The sequence below is a fragment of the Strix uralensis genome, chromosome 3, assembly GCF_047716275.1.
Source record: "Strix uralensis isolate ZFMK-TIS-50842 chromosome 3, bStrUra1, whole genome shotgun sequence".
NCBI classification, from domain to species: domain Eukaryota; kingdom Metazoa; phylum Chordata; class Aves; order Strigiformes; family Strigidae; genus Strix; species Strix uralensis.
In genome coordinates, this window is record NC_133974.1 from 37,284,929 (window position 1) to 37,306,198 (window position 21,270).

Below are 21,270 nucleotides of genomic sequence, written 5' to 3' on the forward strand. Positions count from 1 at the left end.
CTCTTCACAGACATACTTGACAGGATCAAGGTTAGAAGTTAATTGATACAAGACTTAATTAATTTTGTAAACAGATTTACTGAAATACAGTGCTCAAAATTTTGTGTCCTAAGGGTTGTATTACTGACACACTATCATAAAGATAACCATGATATAAAAGTGTGACTGTAAGCTTTCTGGGTGGCTTAACAGCTCAAACTTGGTACTAGGCCTAATACTGTTTTTACATATTAGCTTTAACAAAGTTTGAATATTTGAACCTGATCAGAGGCTTAGCACATCCCTGCTGAAACCTAAGCAGTTTCCCAAATGGAGATCTGACAATTTAGGAAAGTAGTATTAAAATAATGAAAACTCCACAGGCTTAAATAGGACCCTATTCAAGCCAACGACAAAACTTTTTCCCTAGGCTATGGAAGAAACAGAGGAATATCCACTACGACAAAAGGCTTAAATACCAAAATTAACCAAAAAGTTGACTTAATCCATCAGAGCAAACAGAACCTGTATGAGTGCTTCTGAACATTAAACAGGTTTGTGACACCAGGTAACAGAGCATTTCATGCCCAAGCCTAGCAAGGTGCTCTCTATCAGCTCATTTGAGGATCTTAAACACAAAGGGCCACTTGCAGTTGACCATGGCATAAAGTTTATGTTACTTCAAAAATTAGGTGCTCAATGGCTGCAGAAGCGTCAAGACAGACCTACTGGTGACTTCTGAAAGAGAAGCATTTCTTTTCTCTAATTGGGAGGATTAATTCCCCCCAAGTTAATCACCTCAGAGTGATTTTTTTGAAGAAAAACAAGATATGCTAAGAAGGAAAGCATGCAAAACCTTTGCTTTGTTACTTAAAGTAAAACTAGCCTAAAAGGCTATAAGAGGTCCAAGGCAACAAGACTTTTGTGTTAAAATATTCTGTAGTTACAAGTGGCTGCTCATGGCTATCAGAACTCCATTGTAATCACCCAAGCAGAAAGCAAAATTTGGGGAAGTCATTGTTACTACAGTTAATGGTTCACTACAGTTCTTCAGTGGGTACTTTTTCTGCATCAAGCCCAGATGACTGTATGAAAAGGACTTTTAGTTTTTATACTTCCAAGATGAAAACAAAAAATGATTCATGACAACATTTGTCACATGCAACAACCAAACACGTGCACTTCATATATGACCATTTTTCGCTTGGGAAGATGCATCTTAACTGCAAAAGCTGTAGTTTACTTAACAACATAGGTGTCCCTGAATATAAAACATTTTGCAACTTAAGTATTTAAGAGAGCAGAGAAGTACAGTTTCTTTTGAAATTGCTTTTAAAAGACAATAAACATTATCATCAGATGAGAACCAAGCACTGAAAAAAAATTGCTGTCAATAGAGCTGCCTGAAGTTTCAATTAAAAGAGTTGGAGAAATGGTCACAGTCAAATAAACCCCAAACCTAACAACTGGATTATAACCAGCCTTCCTGTTCTAAAATACTCACTGGATATTCAAGGAGATCCACTGGTTGTCGAAATGGTTCAGAGTCTTCGCACTGAAAAATGAGGTTCAGCAGCTCCTGGCATTGCTTCTTCCATGACTGAATGTCATATGACTGAGCTCTATTACGCAGCCGCCGCTTTGGCTGATGATCCTGAAATGACAATATTGTCTGGTACATATTAAATAAACTAGGTGTTTTTACAAAATCTAATGGAAGAAGTACCCTGCAGGATTCTAATAATGAACTCATAACACGCAGCAGCACAGACAGAAATGCTTTTACACTGAACAGCTCAGTAGAACACATCACTTGAAGTTCAAAACTTTCCAAAAGCTGACATTACACAATAACAAAAACATTTTCTATTTTACATTTCTTTGCTTACAAATGCACTTCTAATTATTTGTAATGCTATAAATCATATTTTTAAAAAAATTTACCTTTCTTTTTCTAGTGGAAGTTCCTGGCACATTTGTATCTTTCTCTTCTTCCTTTGAGCAAGATAATGAGTCGCATAAAAAGGTTAAAAAAATATAAGCATATATGAGTAGATGAGTCCTTTTATACTTCACTTATAATTTGACTCCTTACAGTTCTATCCCTGTCCCTCTGGGAAACATTTCATGTGACTGTCAGTTTTGAGAACCTCTCAGAAGTCTAAGCACCATCTAAATTCTCCAGTAAACCGTTAAGGCGCTCTGCACTAAAGGAGGAAAGGAGGCTGGGTTTTTACCCGGTTTCCCAGCTGACAAAAAGAAACATTTAATTTACAGAAAAGTATACCCCCCTCCCTTACAGTGACTGAAAACAGTACTTTTGTGTCGAGTAGGGGAGAAAACAGTGGTCCTGAAAACAATGCTAATGTCTAAGACACAACCACTTACCTCATCAGAGTCAGACAACACCTTCTTCTTCATGGCATTGTATAATGGAATTATGTCATAGCAACTCTGGTCTCTGTGTAAAAAGAAATACACACTAACATTTATTTTCCATCTTCACCTACGGAATCAACTGAATTCTGCCTAGGATAAGGAAAACGTTTATGAAGCCATTCCCAAAGGAAACAATAAAGTGTTTAGTGCTATATGAATACTAAAAGGACTGCAGTAATAAGAAAAGCTAATCTTCTGCTCAAAAAGGTGTAAAATATTATCTGCACTCTGTAAAACATAGACTACTGAACAGTGTCAATGTTTTAAAATTAAAAATTTTCATCCTTTACCATGAATTTATTAGCATTCGAAAAATCTAATATTATACCACATAAAGGGCTTTGGGCCCCATCTAGCTTTGTAAGAAACACTACAGCGGATTTGGTGTACAAAAGTGCAATTTAATATATTAGCACCCACCGTGTAAGACATTTGAAACGCCGTATTTATTTGTGTAAGGACTAACACTCTTATTGTATAAACCTGCATAATTAAATCAGCAAAACAAACACCAATTTTCAATTTTTGTATAACATAGCAGACTTTTACAGAAAAGCTGTAACTCCTGCCCCTACCTAACAGCAAAGAAGCCTTCTAAAACCAATCCACCGTAATGCTAGAAGACTGCCGAGCAATTTAAGTCTGTGCACCTACGCAAACTTGTTTTTTTCTCCTGTGCTTAGAATCATGAGTGCTTAGACACACCCAAAGGTGTTCTACTATGTAGCAATACAAACCACCAGAAAAAAGGAGGAAACACTCAGCTACTCTACAATGGAATTGTAATCCATACTACTACAGGCTACTGTGATTATCACTAAAAGAGCTGGGGGAGAGGGTGGAAAAAAAACCTCAGCCAAGCACACCCCACCCCCTCCCATTTTCTGCTTTTTAAAAGACTTCAGTAACTTAAAGACTAAGCCTTAGATTCTCAGAGGCATCTAGATATTTCACTCTCATTAGAACCATGGGGTTTGCCTTCCATGATCGAGGCCTTCTACCCTAAAATTAGAACCCTAAAAAAAATAAGTCTGGGCTTTATATGCATTGCTAGTTCAGTTAAATGAACATATTAATAGACAAGCTATAGGCCATTCTTAAATAAGAATATCCATGTGTTGCACTAATTTAGCTAAGCCAATTAAAAACACATGCTTTGAAAAAACCCTGAGCTGCTTAATTAGGAAAAACCATGTATGATAAAGATGTTAAAGAAAAAAAAATTAGTAGCAGAGAAGCCTTTTAGATATGTATCTGTTCCTAAAGGTGTATTTCACCAAAATTTTTAACATCTGAAGCAGTTAAGTACTTTTTACTCTCCAGTCAATATCAGAAATCACTGGCACTGAAGACATCAAAGATTTATGCATGGAATCAAAGTCCGAGATTTCCAAACATAATGCGATTCTAATGTTTTTAAGAACACATGAAATAAAGAAGAACAAGATTCAGTTTAACAGTGCGAAACTAAATCACTAACAATGTCATGATTATTGTTAAACTAATGAAGTGTACAAGCAAATCAAGCAGTGGACACACTCAGTAAGCTCTTCTTACAAACTTTAGGTCTGCAGATGTGTCAGCTGAGAAATGTGAAACATTTCTCAAGAGTTTTTCTACAGGCAATAATAAAGAATGTTTGAAAGACAACTATTTCTATTGACTACAAAGCCTCCAATTTTTATTTTGCATATCAAACACCATTTTCCATCACATTATAAATGTAAAGACTTTAGAGTTAAATGCCCACAATTATGTTAACATACACAGTATTCAAACTCAAAATTAGAACTCCTAACTTACCTATAAATGTGTCTCACTCCATGAAGATACTGAGACCCATTTTTATCATTTAGCTGAAAGTCTCTTGAAATAAAATGCCATGACAGTCAATGTATTATAAGCCTTCATCCTGTTTTGCAAACTTACGTACTCTGTCAAGATAAGCTTTATTCTTTTCTGCCCCAACAGCAAACAACGGGGTTATTCAAGCTGCAGAACTATCTCACTTTAAAATTCAGATCTGAACAGGCTAAACACCTTGGTAAGAAATGGGAATAACAACAGACCTACTAAGCAACTCACTTTATGAAGTGTAACAGGAGATCTGTGACAAATTTGGCAGATTTGACAATAGGACTTCCAGGTTCATTAAATGTGCGAGTATTATGTTCTATGTACCGGACTTCCCACATTAATGAAGAAAGGCGCCTGTATGGGACAGGAGGGAAGAGAGGGGGAACAAAAAAAAAAAAAAAAGAAAAAAAGACATACTTCATTTCTAGCAATGTATATGAAACAGGAGAAAAAGCCTTACAACCTTCTTCCAATATATTATCCCATTAACCATATTTTTACATTAAATCAGAACACACACACACTTCAAGATGTTGCCCTATGTGACCAGCAGAAGGCAGCTTCCTCAGGCTTCCTGCTCTCATGTTATGTCCTGTGGCGATTTATACAAATGGCTTTAAGAATATACAGGTGAGAATCCCTGGGAAAATTCAGCTGTGATGCTTCAGCTTTTACTATTCCTTGATGATATACATAACCCACCCTGTATCACCCCTTAAGTCACAACTGAGGATTAAAAAAAAAGTAATAAAAATTAAAAGTATAAATTTTTCTGACAATGAACAGATTTCCTCACATAGCTCTGATTTAATGACCTAACTACAGAATAGACACATTATGAAAAATGATGCACAAAAGCAAAAATAACTGAAAAAATTAGATCCAAATCTAAAAAAAGACAGAATAAAAAAAAAACAAAAAGAAAATACATACTATTTCAAATAAAAAAGTCTGACAGCACAGAAGTTGTAAATATATACAATCTTCTATTTCCGTACTGGCAAAACATGATGAATTCTGCACAAGTGTTTTGTAGAGTGAAGCGGGGGGATCATTCAGCATGTTTAGTGTAGCATAAGTGTTTAGATGCAATTTAATCATGTTTTATGGGTCCAGAATTTAGTTCTATACAATGCCAGCAGTGACTGGGAAGGTGATATTTTTTGTTCCGTTTTGCATTTTTGAGATACAGGCATGCTAAGTCTCCTGGTTCAGAAGAGAAAAACTGTATTTTAAGGTAAGCCTCACAAAAAGCTACCAAAATCACCAGTGATCAGAACAACCCCTGCTGCAGAAGGTAAAGAAAAAAATTTCACTGGAAAGCACAACACAACATGGTTGTTCATTACCTAACCAGGCCATGGCAATACTACAAGCTAATAAAACCAGATTTACTGAAGAAGGTATGCTGATTACCAAAACTAACCGCTTACTCTTTTGACAAGAGAAACAAAATCCAGCGAGAAGTCTTTGCCACATCTGACTGCAAAGCAGTACATTAGAGAACTGAAAGTTGGATTACTTTATATCACACAGTAAACATGGAACAATAAATATGCATTATCACATTACAATGCATAAAAACCAGGGGTTTTTTTGAAAACAAAAAAGAAATTTTAATTTAGAATTCAATCTTCAGGTAGCACGCATAAAGTACTACAAATCATTTTTGAAATTCAGCCCAAAACAAAATGCTGTCCATGTTTAATCAAAACAAGCATTACAGGGACCCTGATTTTCAAAACAAAAATATCCCAAGAACCAAAGGAAACAGAAGTAATTTAAAGGAGCATAATCCTACATAGATAATATTTACTGCAAAAAAATACAGAAATTGCAACCACAGTTTAGGAAAACATCAAAATAGTGTCAAAAAGTTAAAACTCTTTTTTGTTGCTGTCCAACAATTTAGAATTTCAAGGCCAATAATTTAAGAAACTATTTTCTGTGTAGTTTTTTAAGTAATAATGCAGGACACTTTTTTCTTTTAAAGCACATTAGGACAAAAACACGACGTATTTCTAAGGTTTCTCTTACTAAAAACAGATTTATTTTTTTTTTTTTTAAATGATAAGGTGGAAACTTAATCTTTTTGACTAAAAGTCATTTTACTGATGTAGTCTCTGGTCCTGCAATTTGAATCTCACATGGAACAAGTCATCTGCATAAGCAGAAATCTGAAAGTCACATAATTCTAAAATACATTTTGGAGAAGACACGTTCAATCTTTTTTAGTAAAGTTTTGTAAGTTTTAAAACGGAAACCTAGATCAAAGATAGAAGATGGGAGAAACAGAAAGCACACACCTGTACCCACCTCCTAGTTGGGTATTATAAGACAAAGAACTATGAAATACATGGTTGGCAGTATTTCACGGCAGGAACTAAGACTTGGATCTAACCTGTAAAATCTGCTTTCCAGTCTTTGTTTAATGGTACTGAGGTCTGTGGGGTATGCCACAACAGTGCAATACATTGGGTAAGCCTGAAGATCCACAGGTGCCACAAATGCAGAAGCAATATCTAAACAGAACAAAAAGAAAAAAAAATTATATACACCATAAAAGTCCCTCAAGCAGTTTCAAGATTCACCTCCCACAACATATGCTATTTCTTCATGTTTGAAATGCACAGCACTTTCCCAAAAATAACAATAACTACTCTAGATATTCCAAACAATTTGTGTTATTCTACGTATAAAAGTGCTTGCTTGGGTGTATGCTGTCAGTACAATCGCTGCAGCGTCTGCCCATTCTGTTGTGCATGAAGCACCACACTCCTCAGAAACATGACAAGCGCATGCAGAATATACACATTTGAAAAGTAGATTTAAATGTATAAATTATACATATATGAAGACATGCAATTCAGTATTGTTATTTACAACACAGGCTCATTTCATTTGGTTCTATATTGCCACTCTCCCATCTTCAAACAAAGCAATACATTAAACTCTTACCATAAAAGTTAGAGTACTATTTCAATCTCATTAAGATATGGGGAAAATCCACACTCAAAATAAAATACAAACATGCTCTCCTGCCCCTACCTAACAGCAAAGAAGCCTTCTAAAACCAATCCACCGTAATGCTAGAAGACTGCCGAGCAATTTAAGTCTGTGCACCTCCGCAAACTTGTTTTTTTCTCCTGTGCTTAGAATCATGAGTGCTTAGACACACCATTCTAATATTTTATACCTCTAGTGAAAATACTGTATACAAAAACATAAAAAACCCTTTATAAAGTCTCCCTCAAAAACAGAAAATAACGTTGTTGCTAAACAGACTGCTCTTCTTCTAAAAGCTGTTTACTTACTCTTAGGAATGTTCTAGCAACTGCTACTTTGTACCGACATGCACCACATATGCTACAGTTAAATCCCAAACTAAGCAGTATGCCATACACCACAATGCAAAATGTAAGGCCATTACTCTTAGATGACACAGTGAAAATAACTAAAATTCCCTTTCCTCACAAGTTTTTTTAATGTAATTCTGTCATTTGGATTACTACACTGTATGGATATTTCCTTTCTTTTGGAAGCAAAGGGAAGCTTCTTACGAAGTATGTCACCAAAGAAGCCATAATGTGGGACATCTAGGTATCAGAAGTATTTCTGGAGTTAAGAATTTTCTGGCTTTTTTGAAACATGTGTCTTACCTTGCATTAAGTTCAAAAAGATTATCTGGGACAACTTACATATTTCACCATTGTTACACCAAAAACTAAGACTGCTGACTTAACAGTTTGCTTATCACAAAACATACAGAAGACTTGTGGTTCAGCCTCTATTTCAATGATGGGTCTCCCCATCTCTGATCATGTAAATGTTGCAGTGATGTGTTAAACATTTTAACAATTACCTTTTCAGAAGAGGTAAAGAGTAATTGCTCTACAACCAAATAGCAACAGCTTTCCATCAGTTAATCACTCTTTCCTCAACATTCTGCACAACTAAGGCAATGTGGGAGAGAATTAGGAAAGGCTAATGCATGGGAAATCTACACAGAGGTATCCATTCTCTAACCATGTAAGTTTTTCCCCCCCCCATCTGCCTGTAATAGAGTTAATATTCTGTTCATAAAGTTTGCAATTTTAAACCCAACAAGAGATTCTGGTAGCTAAAGTAAAAAATAAAGTATGTGTTTTTAGCACGCAAAACCCAACCCCCTAGCAGGTCAAATTATCTCCCAAAAAACAATAGTTACCTTTGAAAACAGGAAAAATTTAAAAACGTGCAATGAGAAAGTTCGGTTCTGTTAATCAAGAAGTAAAAGCTGTATTTTATCACATTCATTTTGGTAATTTCTGTATACATAAGCGTAGCCTGAAAAACGTAACGCAAAAACACTTCCCGTATTATTCAGGATTTACCTAGGGTCATAAGTTGGTTTATCCCTGCAATAATTCTGTCACACTCCTCATCTCGGGTCCTGGAACCCCACTCTCCATCCAGAGGTTTGTAAAGCAGCGTTCTACGTTCATCATCTGTTAAAGGAACACTAGTTCCCAGTTCTTCTGGAAATACAGCTAGAATGTAACATGAAAACTAAATAAAACAAATCTTTGTATCTTGTGTAATACATATACCTGTAATTCAAAGACATAACATCATTTTACTAACCAAAACAAATGCACAGTTCTTGATTTGCTCAAAGGCATTTTGAATCCATCCAGTATTTAAATCCTTACAATACAGTTTGGTCTACAAGTCCACCACAAAACAAAATTTATCCTCTTCCAAACAGCTAATTGTAGAATCTATTTTAGACCCAACCAACACACTCCTTTATCACAGTTAAACTTTATGTTTTGGTTTGGGGTTGGGTTTTTTTAACCCAAAATTCTTGACAATAAAATGATTTTGGTAATGAACGGTTGAAGATTTTCAGGTGGAGTGTAAGATGACTGATGTTCACACTAAAACACTCTCCAGGTAGTGGTTTCACCTTGTCACAGTTTTGTGAGGTCAAATGCTGAAACCACAGCTCCTCAGCAAACAAATTATAAGTGCCATCACCCTAGCATTCTTGAGGACCCACCAACTTTGACAATTCATAATGTAACAGCAAGTTTTCAGAGTATGATGCAAAGTGCTCCTCTTCAACTTTCCCCCCCCCCCCAAAGGAAGGTCTAATAGAAGTCAGTATTTGTGGATACACCAAAAAAAGTCAGATTCAGGTTTGGTTATCTGCCTATTTTAATTAATTATTTTAGTCATGTTATCACTCTAACTTCTGTGTTTTACTTATGATGAAGAGGTACCCATTAAAATAAGGGTTGAATGGAAATGAAAAGCTGAAACGAACACATTCACAACTTAGAATCATAGAATCATAGAAACTTAAAAGAATTATTTATGGTTACTTATGAGTGACAATATTATCAAACACTTCTTAGAACACAAGGAAAAAAGGCTGATTCTACTTCATTTTTTAATCAGACTTTTATGAAATCTTCAAACAAAACTTAAGTGAGGGAAGAAGAAATACTACATTCTTGTCTGTGAACAGTGCCCATGCTGTGCTGTCCACCCTGCAGCATGTCTTATCTGCCACATGTGCTGGGCCAGACAGGGAGCAAATCCTACTATTATCAAACTATCTCACAGGCACATGACTGCGTCTTCAATGCACTGAACATCTGCAGGCATGCTGACACGTCTCAGAGCAGCCGTTTTCCTCAAAGCTGACACAGGCCACGGGTTTATCTTTAATCCTCCCTAACTGTATAAAAAGTTAACTTTAACTGTACAACATCTGTTCTAAGTTTTTCTAACATTTCTATTTCCAACATACACTTCATTTGTCTAAGATGGTGGTATGTTTTTTTCTCAGTTCATTTATCTTGATCCGCTTTTAGTTTAATAATTCATTTAAGGATGTTCTTCGAATGCAACTGGTTTGTGGGCCTTCCCCTCCACTCCCCGAAACAGGATTATTTAGGTAAAACCATATAACTTTTTTTTTCTTTAAATACACTCTTAAAGGAAATTGTATTATTAAGGTACCATACCATTACTTGGTATCAGCTCCATGTCCCACGGGCTCATCTTCTCAGTATCACCATTGTCCCAGCTTAAAAATAACCACATTTAAATTGTCTACTAATATTGCTTCAAGAACGTAATTATTTAATGTTTGTAACATAACTTATTTATATACCACAGAGTATTCTAATAAACTGGTACAGCGAGATGCATCACAATTTAACGAAAGCAAGTTGCTCAGTCAGTACTTCAAATGAAATAACTAACCAAAATAAAAGATTAAAGATAAATTTGCTAACCAGACATTGTAGCACTGAAATAAGCTATCAGGATAATCAGGCTGAAGAGGTTCCTGGCTTTCAATTGTTCCAAACCACCAAGCATCATCTATCACTGACCTGAAACGATCACCTAGGTGAGAACACAAAACAATTTCATCAGTACAAGGCATCTTAGTCCTCCCAAGAAAAGCAGTTTTTAGATACTTTGGCTTGATCTTGATTACAGAAATCCTTTTGAACACTTACTTGTAGCATCAACAAGCAAACAAAAGTCATACTCAGTTTTTAAAAAAAATATTAAATTCTTTCTGAAGGCTACTTTTAAACAAAAATTAAAGTTAAAATGGCATTAAAAATTAATGATTTGCAAATCTGTCTACATATTCTGTATATATGAATGTATTTCTTAATTTCATATAAAAGGTAAGACATTTCAATGCTGTAACTTTTAAGACTCAAATCTACTTGTATTAAACACTACATGCTATCTTGAAATAACTGAGCACTGTGACACTTTCATCTGGGGAATATTTTACATGCTGCTGAGCTCCTCCTCCTTAGTTTCTGAAGTGCTTTTCCAGCTACCCAAATGTAACTCACAGGTTCATTTCCTTTACTATGCAGGCAATCTGACTGATAAAAGAATAAAATTTATTAAAGCTTCTTCAAAAGGTTAACAAAGTAATTTACTATGACTTGAAATGGTTTCACTAGTGCAAAGCATTTGCCTAGCTGAGAAAAAAGGTCAGAAGTGTTACTAAAAAAAAATTACATGTGAGAATGTGTATTACACACCATCATAAATTCTAACATTTTCTGTAACACATGCCACAGAATTTAGAAACAATTTTTAGTGAAGTATTCAGTTCATTCAGTACAAGAACAAATGTAATTTAAGTGAGATTCCAAGAACTGCACTGTTTTTCCCATGGGATTTGAATATACACACTTTCTTAACTGCTGCAATGTTTGTTCTATTTCAATACATCCACGCTCTACTCAAATGTTTGCTGCAGTTGTCTGAAATAATAGGAAGTAAATATATTCTCAAAAATGTTCTGCTTTTCTTATTGCACTTTTTTGATTTAATGGATTGCAAGTAATTCTAGGACAATTACAGAGCTTCCATTAATGGTCCTAATTGTGCTGAATGCAATAGAACCAAGTATACCAGAAATATCTGAAATGCAAAATCAAAAATGTAAATAAGCGCTGATGCTTTATTTTAAAAGAATACATTATTCTGATGAGCTCTTAAAAGTACACATGGCAAACCCTAGCAATCAGTTTTACAAAGAAACATGTGTAGGTACAACTCTGAGTGCCTTCATGGGGCTGAACATTAAGTGGATCAAAGCCACTTAAAGGAGTGTATACTGGCAGTTGCTTCTGATTTCTCAGGAGCCACAGCATTCCTATGGCCAGAATGCTAAAGCAGAAAACAACACAATAAAAAAACCCCCCACAAACCAAAACCCAAACATGTTAGTGGTTCAAGAGTTTGTTCTTGACTCGCTATTTTTCCATGTCCTCTTTGTTACCCCATCTATGTGGTCAGCAGACCAAAAATTCTTTTTAGAAGAAGGATTTAGCATAATTTTCCAGAATGGTGTATCATCAGATAACATTAGCTGAACGAAAATGTAAAATGTATGTTGAACTTAAAAGTGTCTGCTATGTAAGAGACAGGTGCACACCTGCCTAAGACATACAGCTAAAGCTGCAGGAATCCTACTGCAATAGCTTTTGGCCCAAGTATTAATCTTGTAGTTAAACTGTAAGATGATAAAGATATGCAATAAATAGAATCTGAATAGAAATAAGAACCTGTCACGTCTCAAACTTTACAACTTTGTTTTCTGAAAGGATTCAGACATTAATATACATTTAATATTAAAAAATATAAATATCATAAGCAAATACTGTTCCCTAAACCAAACAAAACCCAAAAACCAAAACCACATAAACACTACCAAAAAAACTCCTCCAAAACACCAAGGACTGTTATTGGTTAAAAATACCAGGTTGTTGATGAAGAGCTATGGTGAAAGTTCAGAAGACTTGAGCACATCAGATAAATCTTGGGGATTTCAGATTCATGTGGTTAAATAGTCAGGAACAGTTTCACGTACAGTTCTAAGGCATTTTTCCTTATCCTGATAGAAAATATGATCTCCTTTCAAGGAATATGTTTATATTGTGTTCCACACTGCAACAAAACAGTGCATGATTTGTTCTGAGTACATAAGCATACACTAGTAAAATATCCAAAGTGTCAGTGTGAAGGAGCAGGGTAGCACTCTGGAAGGTTCCTCTAAGAGCCGTAAGAGTTTTAACAGCAGTATCTTTGCTATCTCTGCTTCAGCATTCCATACGGTCTCAAAGAAGGAGACTATTTTACTATCCAAAAGAGGAACTGAAGAATAAACTCTAACACATGCTCATCAGAGTTACAAGCTGGTATTAGACACTACTGGCCTGGAACTCACATTATTTACACTGAAGACTTGATAGTTCTGGCACTTTCAGTACTTTTTGGGTAGCTCATTCTTTCCACACTGCAAGTTTCTAGGAATACAGTTGCCAGCATAGGAAGGAGATGCTACCTGCACTCACAGCCCTAAGAGCAGCAAGGGTTAACACTTCAAAGTCCCTCCTCTACTCCTGGATTTCTGTCTGGCTGACAGATGACCTTCTGGCTAGGTTGTTCACATACAAGGTATGGCAGTCATCCTTCTACTGCTGCTGTGATCTTGTGGGAAAACATGTATAGTAGGGCAGAGGAGGACAAGACCACAGATCCATAACCATCAGGAAAGAGCAAAGCTTGGTGACATATTAGTAGACGTTGACCAATCTCTTGTCTTAAGAGATCTCTAAATTGAAATAATCTTTAACATAACATAAAGTATGTGTCAAGTATGATCAACATTCTTCTCATACCAAATCCCACACTGAATCCAAAGTACGGCACTATTCTACCTACTAAGAATAAAAATTAACTCTATCCCAGCCGAAACCACGACAGTATGACATGATATGGAACTTACTAATATGGCATAATGTAATTTATACATCTACTGCTCAGGCACACATCCTAAGCAAGGACATGACGATGTACATCAAAGGACAGGAGATTAATTCATCTTTCCTGACAGAAAAGTTAGTTGAGAAACAATGAAAAAAAAGAGCTTTTAACATCCAGCTGTGCCACTTTTTCAGGTTACTTTGCTACAATGAACTTAGAAGACAGCACTTTGAAAACAGCAAATACAGACTAAGGACGCAGTATCTTTGCAGAAACTTATGTTGTATCAGTTGTTCCTACATAGGCAGATACACCATCATGTTCTTGCATTAAAATCCTCCATTCTCCTATATGATATTTTTCCTAAAGTGGCAAGAAATGCTGGCAAGTCAGCTGTGTACATGCTAGCCATGGCTCCTGAATGGAAGAACTGCAGGAACTCAGTTGGAAATCACTGCTACTTTACAGAAAATGCGTTTAACATTGAGACCTGCTTTAAAAAAAAAAAAAAAAAGGCAGCTATCAGTATTTCACTTTCAGGAGCATGTCACTTCACAGAATATGCTGAGATACTGGAAAGGACTTAATGGTGTCTATAATTCTGTAAACATGGTATCATATACAAATTTCTCTTAGGGAAACAGAGTTCATCCTGAGCTCTGAAGAATCAGTAACACTTTCTTGATCTTTTAAGTTTCAGAGACAATCTAAGGCTGTTCTTATGAATGATGACATATGTATTTCCTGACCTCCTGAAAAAACCAACACCTTAGGGGATCATTTTGCCATAATGCAGCTTTCTCTCCCCTCTAGTTAGATTTCATTGTTGAAAGGTGATCTTTGTTATCATATGGAAAAGATGACAAAAAAAAAAAGAGATCAGACTGGAGGACATGCCTGTCATGGACATTCTCCAGTATCCAACACTTTGAAATAACCAAGCACAGGCAAAGTAAAATGATTCCCACATCACACAACAGCAAATTATAACAATTATATACATTTCAATGAAGCTAAACCATATCAGGTTTAGAACAAAATTCAAACAAGTATAAAGAGATGGCAAGTGCATTCTCTTTGGACAATCTAGAGATCATAAATTTCAAATGGTGGAGAAGGTGTTTCCATATTTCCAGCAGAAATTCCAGAAAATTTTTTTAAAATAAATTCTAGTAGCAATGCAGTTGTAAGAAGGCCTCGAACCCAGAAGAACAAATAAGCAATATACAGGCTACAATAAGTTATCAGTTACCAATAAACACCATATTTCTAAAAAGTAGTCTTAATTCCTCTCTGCAAACACACAACTGAGATTTTCTTTGCACTTTCTTTTACAGATCACCTGCAGTATTTTGTTTGCTTCCTGTAGCTTCAGTCAAAGACAAAGTAGGACTCCACATCCAAATATGGACAGGGCTTATTCTCCAATTTCAGCACAGTATTTGGATTTATTTACCATAACCTACTTTTTAATAAGTTATCATGAAAATAGGTAGACACTTAGAAAAACAAATAAACAAAACCATATAAAAAAAACTCCACATACAACTCACCTATATTCCATCGCCTATGTTTTGCATCATCAAACTGCTGCCTCAAAACTAGGAAATCTATGACATCTGGCATATCATGGTACCTAATTGCAACAGAACATACAACTATTAAGCAATAAAACAGCAAAAGCATGAAGTAAAGCACTTACCTAAAAAATAAATAGTTTGAATTCAACACTTCAAAAGCTCAAGTCTCAACATTAATGGTCTTTTAACTTTCAACCTCATCCTCCCCCTCTCCCGCAAGGAAGCGCCCAATTCAAATATAATACTGCTTTACTTACTTCATGGTGAATGATCCTCCAGTTAGTTTACCCGTATCAGGGTCAAGAAAAGCAAGTTTAAGACAGCAGAGAGTAGGCAGTCCCACTTCATACTTAATCCCAACTATTTTCATCAGCTCTTGCTCCTGGAATAAATAAAGTGTTACGTACTACCACTGAAGTTGACTGTAATAACCTTCTGAAACATGAAAATATGGGTATACTAAAAAGACCAGATTTCTGCCAGAACATGTCAAAATCAAGTATCTGAAATGTAGTCTTTCAAAACAAGCTACTATTTCACAATGTAACTTGTTTGAAAAATACTTTACTGTGAAGCGTAACCACCTCATCTGCTCAAGCAGATGCAAAAAGAAGTACAGTTTAAGGTCTGATTTCATTTGACTATTTATTAAGTTAACTTTTTCCCCCTTATCTTAAAATATTAAGAGCACAACATTAGAAACATCTGTATCAAGAATCTTATTGCAGTTAGTTTCCAAACTTTTTTTAATATTAAGATACAAACAAAAATGAAAAAGAAGTCATACCCGTAATTCCATTTTATGCCATGGTTGCTTCTTGGGATTAATACTATATATTTTGTTCTTCTTAGCCATTACAACGTATGCTTCATGACCTTGTCGGAAATAGTAGACCTAAAAGTGAAATGTGACAGTTATCTAACAAAGACTTCGAGGAGCTGAAGTGCTAACATATCACTGCCATACAATGTGTGTACTTCCTATTTTGTCAGCAACTTTTTTCCACTCTGTTTTCCTGCAAAAGTCACAGGTTCTTAAAAAATTACCTGGTGGATAATTAAAGCAGGTATCATTTAAAAGAAAAAGTAGGAAAGACTTAGAACACCTTTTCCCTATGAGCAAAATATCCTAAACCACACACATGAGATCAAAACAAAATCAGTAACAAACCCATCTATTTATCATCACACTACAGAACAATTCAGTGACAGCAACACGAATTCCTCTAATCCATCCAGTTACTCATCACTACAGACAGCCCTAAGATGACAATCAAGCATCACTAAATTCACTGTCTGGCTAATCATATCTGTTTTGAACAACAAATATATTCTAGAAGGAAAATTCAGCTGTTTGTTATTGTTCTGGTAAGATTTTGCTGTTCACTTCCATATCACTGAACAAACAGCCTGACATGAACAAACTGAAAATAGACATTTCAAATGCTTATTAAAAATTGCTATAAATTTCCACGGTTCAGACACCCAGAGTTTATTAGTTTTACTTTGATCCTGTTGTATATGACACCATGTGGATGAATGTCTTTATTATAAACCATCACTGTAAAGAAGTAGTAAGATGAAAACCTTAAACACGCATTCAAGGAATATACCCGAAATGCAAAACACAGGTTCTCAAACTAATTAGAACAAAGATCTGATAAACAGCATTCCAGGTACGATGCATTCCAAAATAAAAAAATCCTCTAAAAGTGCCCCAAGCTATAAATATGGGATTCGCATCAATTAGGATGAGGCAACATAAGCTTAAATGTCAAGGTCTAACACAAAAAATAGAGCAGAGTGAAAAGCCCTCACTAAGTTTTAAAATACATTTATACAAATAAACACACTAATATTTTTATATTTCCACATGCTTTCCAAAACCGTTATATCATAAAATATTATAAACAAGTGTCTGTCAAGTTTCTACAGTAACAGTTACTGAACTTTCTTAATGTCACATGGCATTTTTTAATTTTTTTTTTTTTTTTTAAATGGAGAAGGACTCAACACCACATTTTTTTAAACACTTGTTTTTCAGAGTATTCGACGTGCACAATATCCTCGTAGGGAAAAAATGCACAGTAGTTACAGAAGGCACGAAAGCAGTGAGGATATTCTACGCACTGTCAGAATCTAACTGGCAGGAAAAGGAACAGAGGCTATTGAGAGACAGATCTAAAATAACGTCAATTTAAATTACACTTTCAACATTGTGACAATTGTTTCCCGTACCTTCTAGTGAATCAAAACAAAAAAAATTCACTTAGTGGCACAGGCTACAAACAATTCCTCCTACACTTACTGTTTCTGTTAAACCTCTACATAAATTCAACCCACTGTTCACAGAAGTGAAACGTTTTTATTTTGTAAATGGCTCTAAGCATCTCATCTTCTGTCAGAAGAAGAAATTAGAAAGGTACCTGTGGGAAAAAGAATTTACGCCTTTTTTTCAGGAAATTATATTTTTAATCTTGATAAATTCCTGCTTCTGCATGTTTGTTGTAGTACCCAGACAAAACTGTTCTTTATCATGTTAATGGCAGAATACTCTAATGAATATGCATTGTATTTCAATAATCAGACAGGGAAATTGCAGTCCCATCTCTCTGGTATGTTTCCACCGTTCCTCAAGACACATGACAAAGGTCTGTAAATGGCTGTATTCAGGAAGGAAAAAGGGATGGTACGTGCTATTCTCATGCACTGAGTATAACTAAATATAGCACTACTGTTTTTTCTTCCTTGTTTGTACAGCTGTAAGAGAGTTAATTTGATGTAACTTTCCTCCCAAATCTTATAAAACGTACCAACCATCCACCAAAATGTTCAAAGGCCACACGAGACCTCTTCTCATCATATTTAACTAAATTGATCTTTTATTTCTGTGGATTTCAAAAGTAACTTTCTAGATGAATAGCTTCTTTTCACATCTTAAACAAGTATCAAAGATGGAATTTTAGACAGAGCAGCTTGATTACAAACGTACTTCCTATTAGTGCAACTACTCCTACTTTTCTAGGCACAGGACAGGAAATTTCCTGTTCACCAATATAAAGCATTTTTCAGCAAAAGGATGCAGCCTACTTAGATATTCCTAGTACATGCTGCATAGGCTATTCAGCAGGTGCCAAACCAAACACACCAGTTTATCTTACTAAACCCATACGATGTTAAGGTCTCCTGAGTAATAATGGTACAGATAAATCCTTGGCTGCTTCACTGTATCCAGATGGTATCAGGCACCAAATATATTTATTTGGACTTGATCTTTTGAACAGCACAGCCTCCAAAACATGCTTGCTGGAGGGTATAAGTACGTAAGCATTTTCTCCAGTTGCATCTCTCAACTTGAAGTGCTCCTTCCCTCCCTCACTAGCAATACTGATGTAATTGTTGCATAGCTGTGCTGTGAACTGCATCAGTGAAGTGCTCCAGTAAAAAAAACCAAAACTGCTTCCACATGCAACCTCTGCTCCTGATTCTGTTTCTAAGGTGGTGTCTACAAAGACCTCTAGCTCAGGACCAAAGTTAACCAACTTTGCCACTATGTCAAGTACTTCTCCAACTGCATTCTGAAGGCGTGAGCTATATAAGAACTGTTTAGTACCTCAGAAACACGCCGCTCCCTGAAGGGCCAAGAGACTACACCTTACAGTGTAAGCCAGCTATTTCCTCTTATTTTAACCTGAGGGGATTTTAGGAAATCTGCACAGACTCGAGTTTTCAAGATTGATTTCTATCTGATAATACTTACTCCTACAACTCACTGTAATGTTCTATCCCAAGTTAGAAACTGGTGGGTATCCTTTTGCTACTGTATTTTGAGACATCTGGGCCATGTTTACAAAGTGTTTACAGTCTAGTTGGTATAAAATACATATATACAACAGAAAACCACAAGAGAAGTTTTGTAAGAGACCAGCAGAAGTTTTCTGCTCTCAGCAACACAAGTGAAAAGGACAATGTTGGAGTTTTTCTTCAGAATAAAAAACAAAACCAAAACACACAAAAGCCCAAACCAAACAAAAATAACACACAAAAAATATACAAATCCCACCCTTCCCCCAGAGATTTAATTCCTGTTTTTTTTACTTCAAGTCCTAAACTGAAGTTTTCCAAACAACTTGAATTTGTATTTGATTTCTTACCATTAATCAGCATACAAGATGCTCTACAACTAAGGACTAGTTTTCACTAGATAAAGCATCTCACACAGCTTGTATACATGTGTCATAAGGAAATTAACACGCTGAACACAGTACAAGAAGGAATGTTATTGCAACAGCATGGAATAAAAAAAGTCAAAGCAACACTGTGCAGAATATTTTTTTAAGTATGGGAAAGACTAAAGGAAGCAAAAGCAAATTGTACCCAGATCAAATGTTTTCAAGAAAATTCAAAATATTCTGATATTAAATCTCTGCAAAAAAAAAAATGCACAGATAAAAATTAAAAAGGCAAAAGCAAGCTGAAAGAAGCAAGAACACAGAGGGAAAAACTACAATACCTCATCCCCCATCTGTGGCACAAATGGGCACCGACGAGGAACAGTGTCTGTAATCCATGCCGAGGGCAGCCATTCTTCCAGTGTCAAACCATTTTCTGCCAGAACTCCTACAGCTAGCCTCTGAAGAAAATGCACACAGAAGATTAACATGAATAAACTAACATTTAGGGAAGCTTTGTATTTTGGGAAGTGTTTTATTGAAATCAACTGTCATTTCTTAAGTATATTTAATATAAAAAGGAAATTATTGCCAGTGTGAAGATAAATCTTACTTAACTGCTTACAGTAACACCAAGACCAAAACCATTAATAATCTGAAAAACAAAGTGGTTTTTTTAGGGGTTTTTTTTTTAGTAGCAGGTTTTGGGTGGAATGGTGATGGTGGGACTCTTCTAACGAAGACTGAATTTATTAACACTCCAGTAATTACATCTCATGCCCAAAAAGATAAAACTGAAATATGCCATTCTCTTTACCAAATTCACACAGTTACCTTGGCCCATAAGACACTACAACCATACAGCTGCCTCCAATTAAGGAACCCCACAAAATGAGGAGGAAGAGATCAATGAACATAAACAGAGGTAAAGCATGTGGAAATGACCCGGACTGGGTACATCCACATGACCTACTGGCATATTTACTACGTGCCGTGGAACTGCATTTTCAGACTGTATGTCCACATCATGTATTTGTAAGTAATGAAGCTCACTGCCGTTGCTGGTCCTAGGTGCACACTGCCTGCGGGTATCTAATAGGCCAGATAAAGCAGGGTTTTGTACAACCGTTCAAGCAGGGTTGCTTTGAAATTATTAACAGAATCTTGTGCACATACAGAAAGCAACCTTGGACAGTAGTACAGAAATCCACTGCATACACCCACTGACGGAAGACTCCGCATCCCCAGACTGCAAATGAGATACTCCAAGTGTAACAAATTCAAATGTGGTTTCAGCAGGGTGGGAACTGCTTTGATTGCACCACTGGAACACCGGTATGTACCACAGGAAAAAACATACACACAATTAAAACCAAACAAAATCAAACCAGAACCTCTCCATTGCAATAAATCACTAACATAGAAACACCTTGTGGATTCTGAGGTTCAAGCAGGTCTGTCTTGTGAAAAACAGATGCACTGCACCAGAGCAAAGTCTGTCTAGCTCATCGGTGAATTACGGGAAGGTAATAAGAAACAGCCTTTGAACAGAAAATCATCCCTTGTTATAACTTCACACATTAATCATCACTTTAAGACCCTCTGGACACCAAAGCCTGAACTCAGTTAATCATCAGGAAGAGACTAGTCCCACTGAATTTGTCTAGTAATTTCCAAAACTCTGCTAAATCCTTTAGTAATTAGTCCCACAACCTTATTATATGCTCAGGTGGTCTGGGGTTTTGTTTGCTTTCAGGGGGTGGGAGTGGAATGGGGAAAGGGCTCTTTTTTGAGATTCCTGTCTGTGTCACTGGGTGTTCTATCTCACTGTAACAAAATAACAAAGGAATCATTCCATTTATTAATTTCTAAACCATTCACAGTTTTATAAAAGCTTTTTTATCGTACCTCCTCCAAATTCTCTTCCTTCTAAGAGTCAGCCTCTT

The 21,270-nt window shown here is 35.9% G+C and overlaps 1 protein-coding gene across 3 annotated transcripts in view; it reads right to left on the reverse strand.

Moving 5' to 3' along the window:
• The window catches only part of PHIP (PHIP subunit of CUL4-Ring ligase complex), a 118,945-nt gene that overhangs the window by 11,695 nt on the left and 85,980 nt on the right, over positions 1 to 21,270 (reverse strand). For all 3 annotated transcript variants that reach the window (XM_074861911.1, XM_074861910.1, XM_074861912.1), the window contains 12 exons: positions 19,666 to 19,785; positions 15,940 to 16,047; positions 15,410 to 15,534; positions 15,126 to 15,208; positions 10,563 to 10,674; positions 10,290 to 10,351; positions 8,649 to 8,804; positions 6,677 to 6,797; positions 4,504 to 4,629; positions 2,368 to 2,440; positions 1,924 to 1,974; positions 1,484 to 1,633 (listed from right to left, as the gene is read on the reverse strand). In XM_074861911.1, the coding sequence (XP_074718012.1) occupies positions 1,484 to 1,633; positions 1,924 to 1,974; positions 2,368 to 2,440; positions 4,504 to 4,629; positions 6,677 to 6,797; positions 8,649 to 8,804; positions 10,290 to 10,351; positions 10,563 to 10,674; positions 15,126 to 15,208; positions 15,410 to 15,534; positions 15,940 to 16,047; positions 19,666 to 19,785 (1,287 nt within the window). The remainder of the gene's footprint in view (positions 1 to 1,483; positions 1,634 to 1,923; positions 1,975 to 2,367; positions 2,441 to 4,503; positions 4,630 to 6,676; positions 6,798 to 8,648; positions 8,805 to 10,289; positions 10,352 to 10,562; positions 10,675 to 15,125; positions 15,209 to 15,409; positions 15,535 to 15,939; positions 16,048 to 19,665; positions 19,786 to 21,270) is intronic.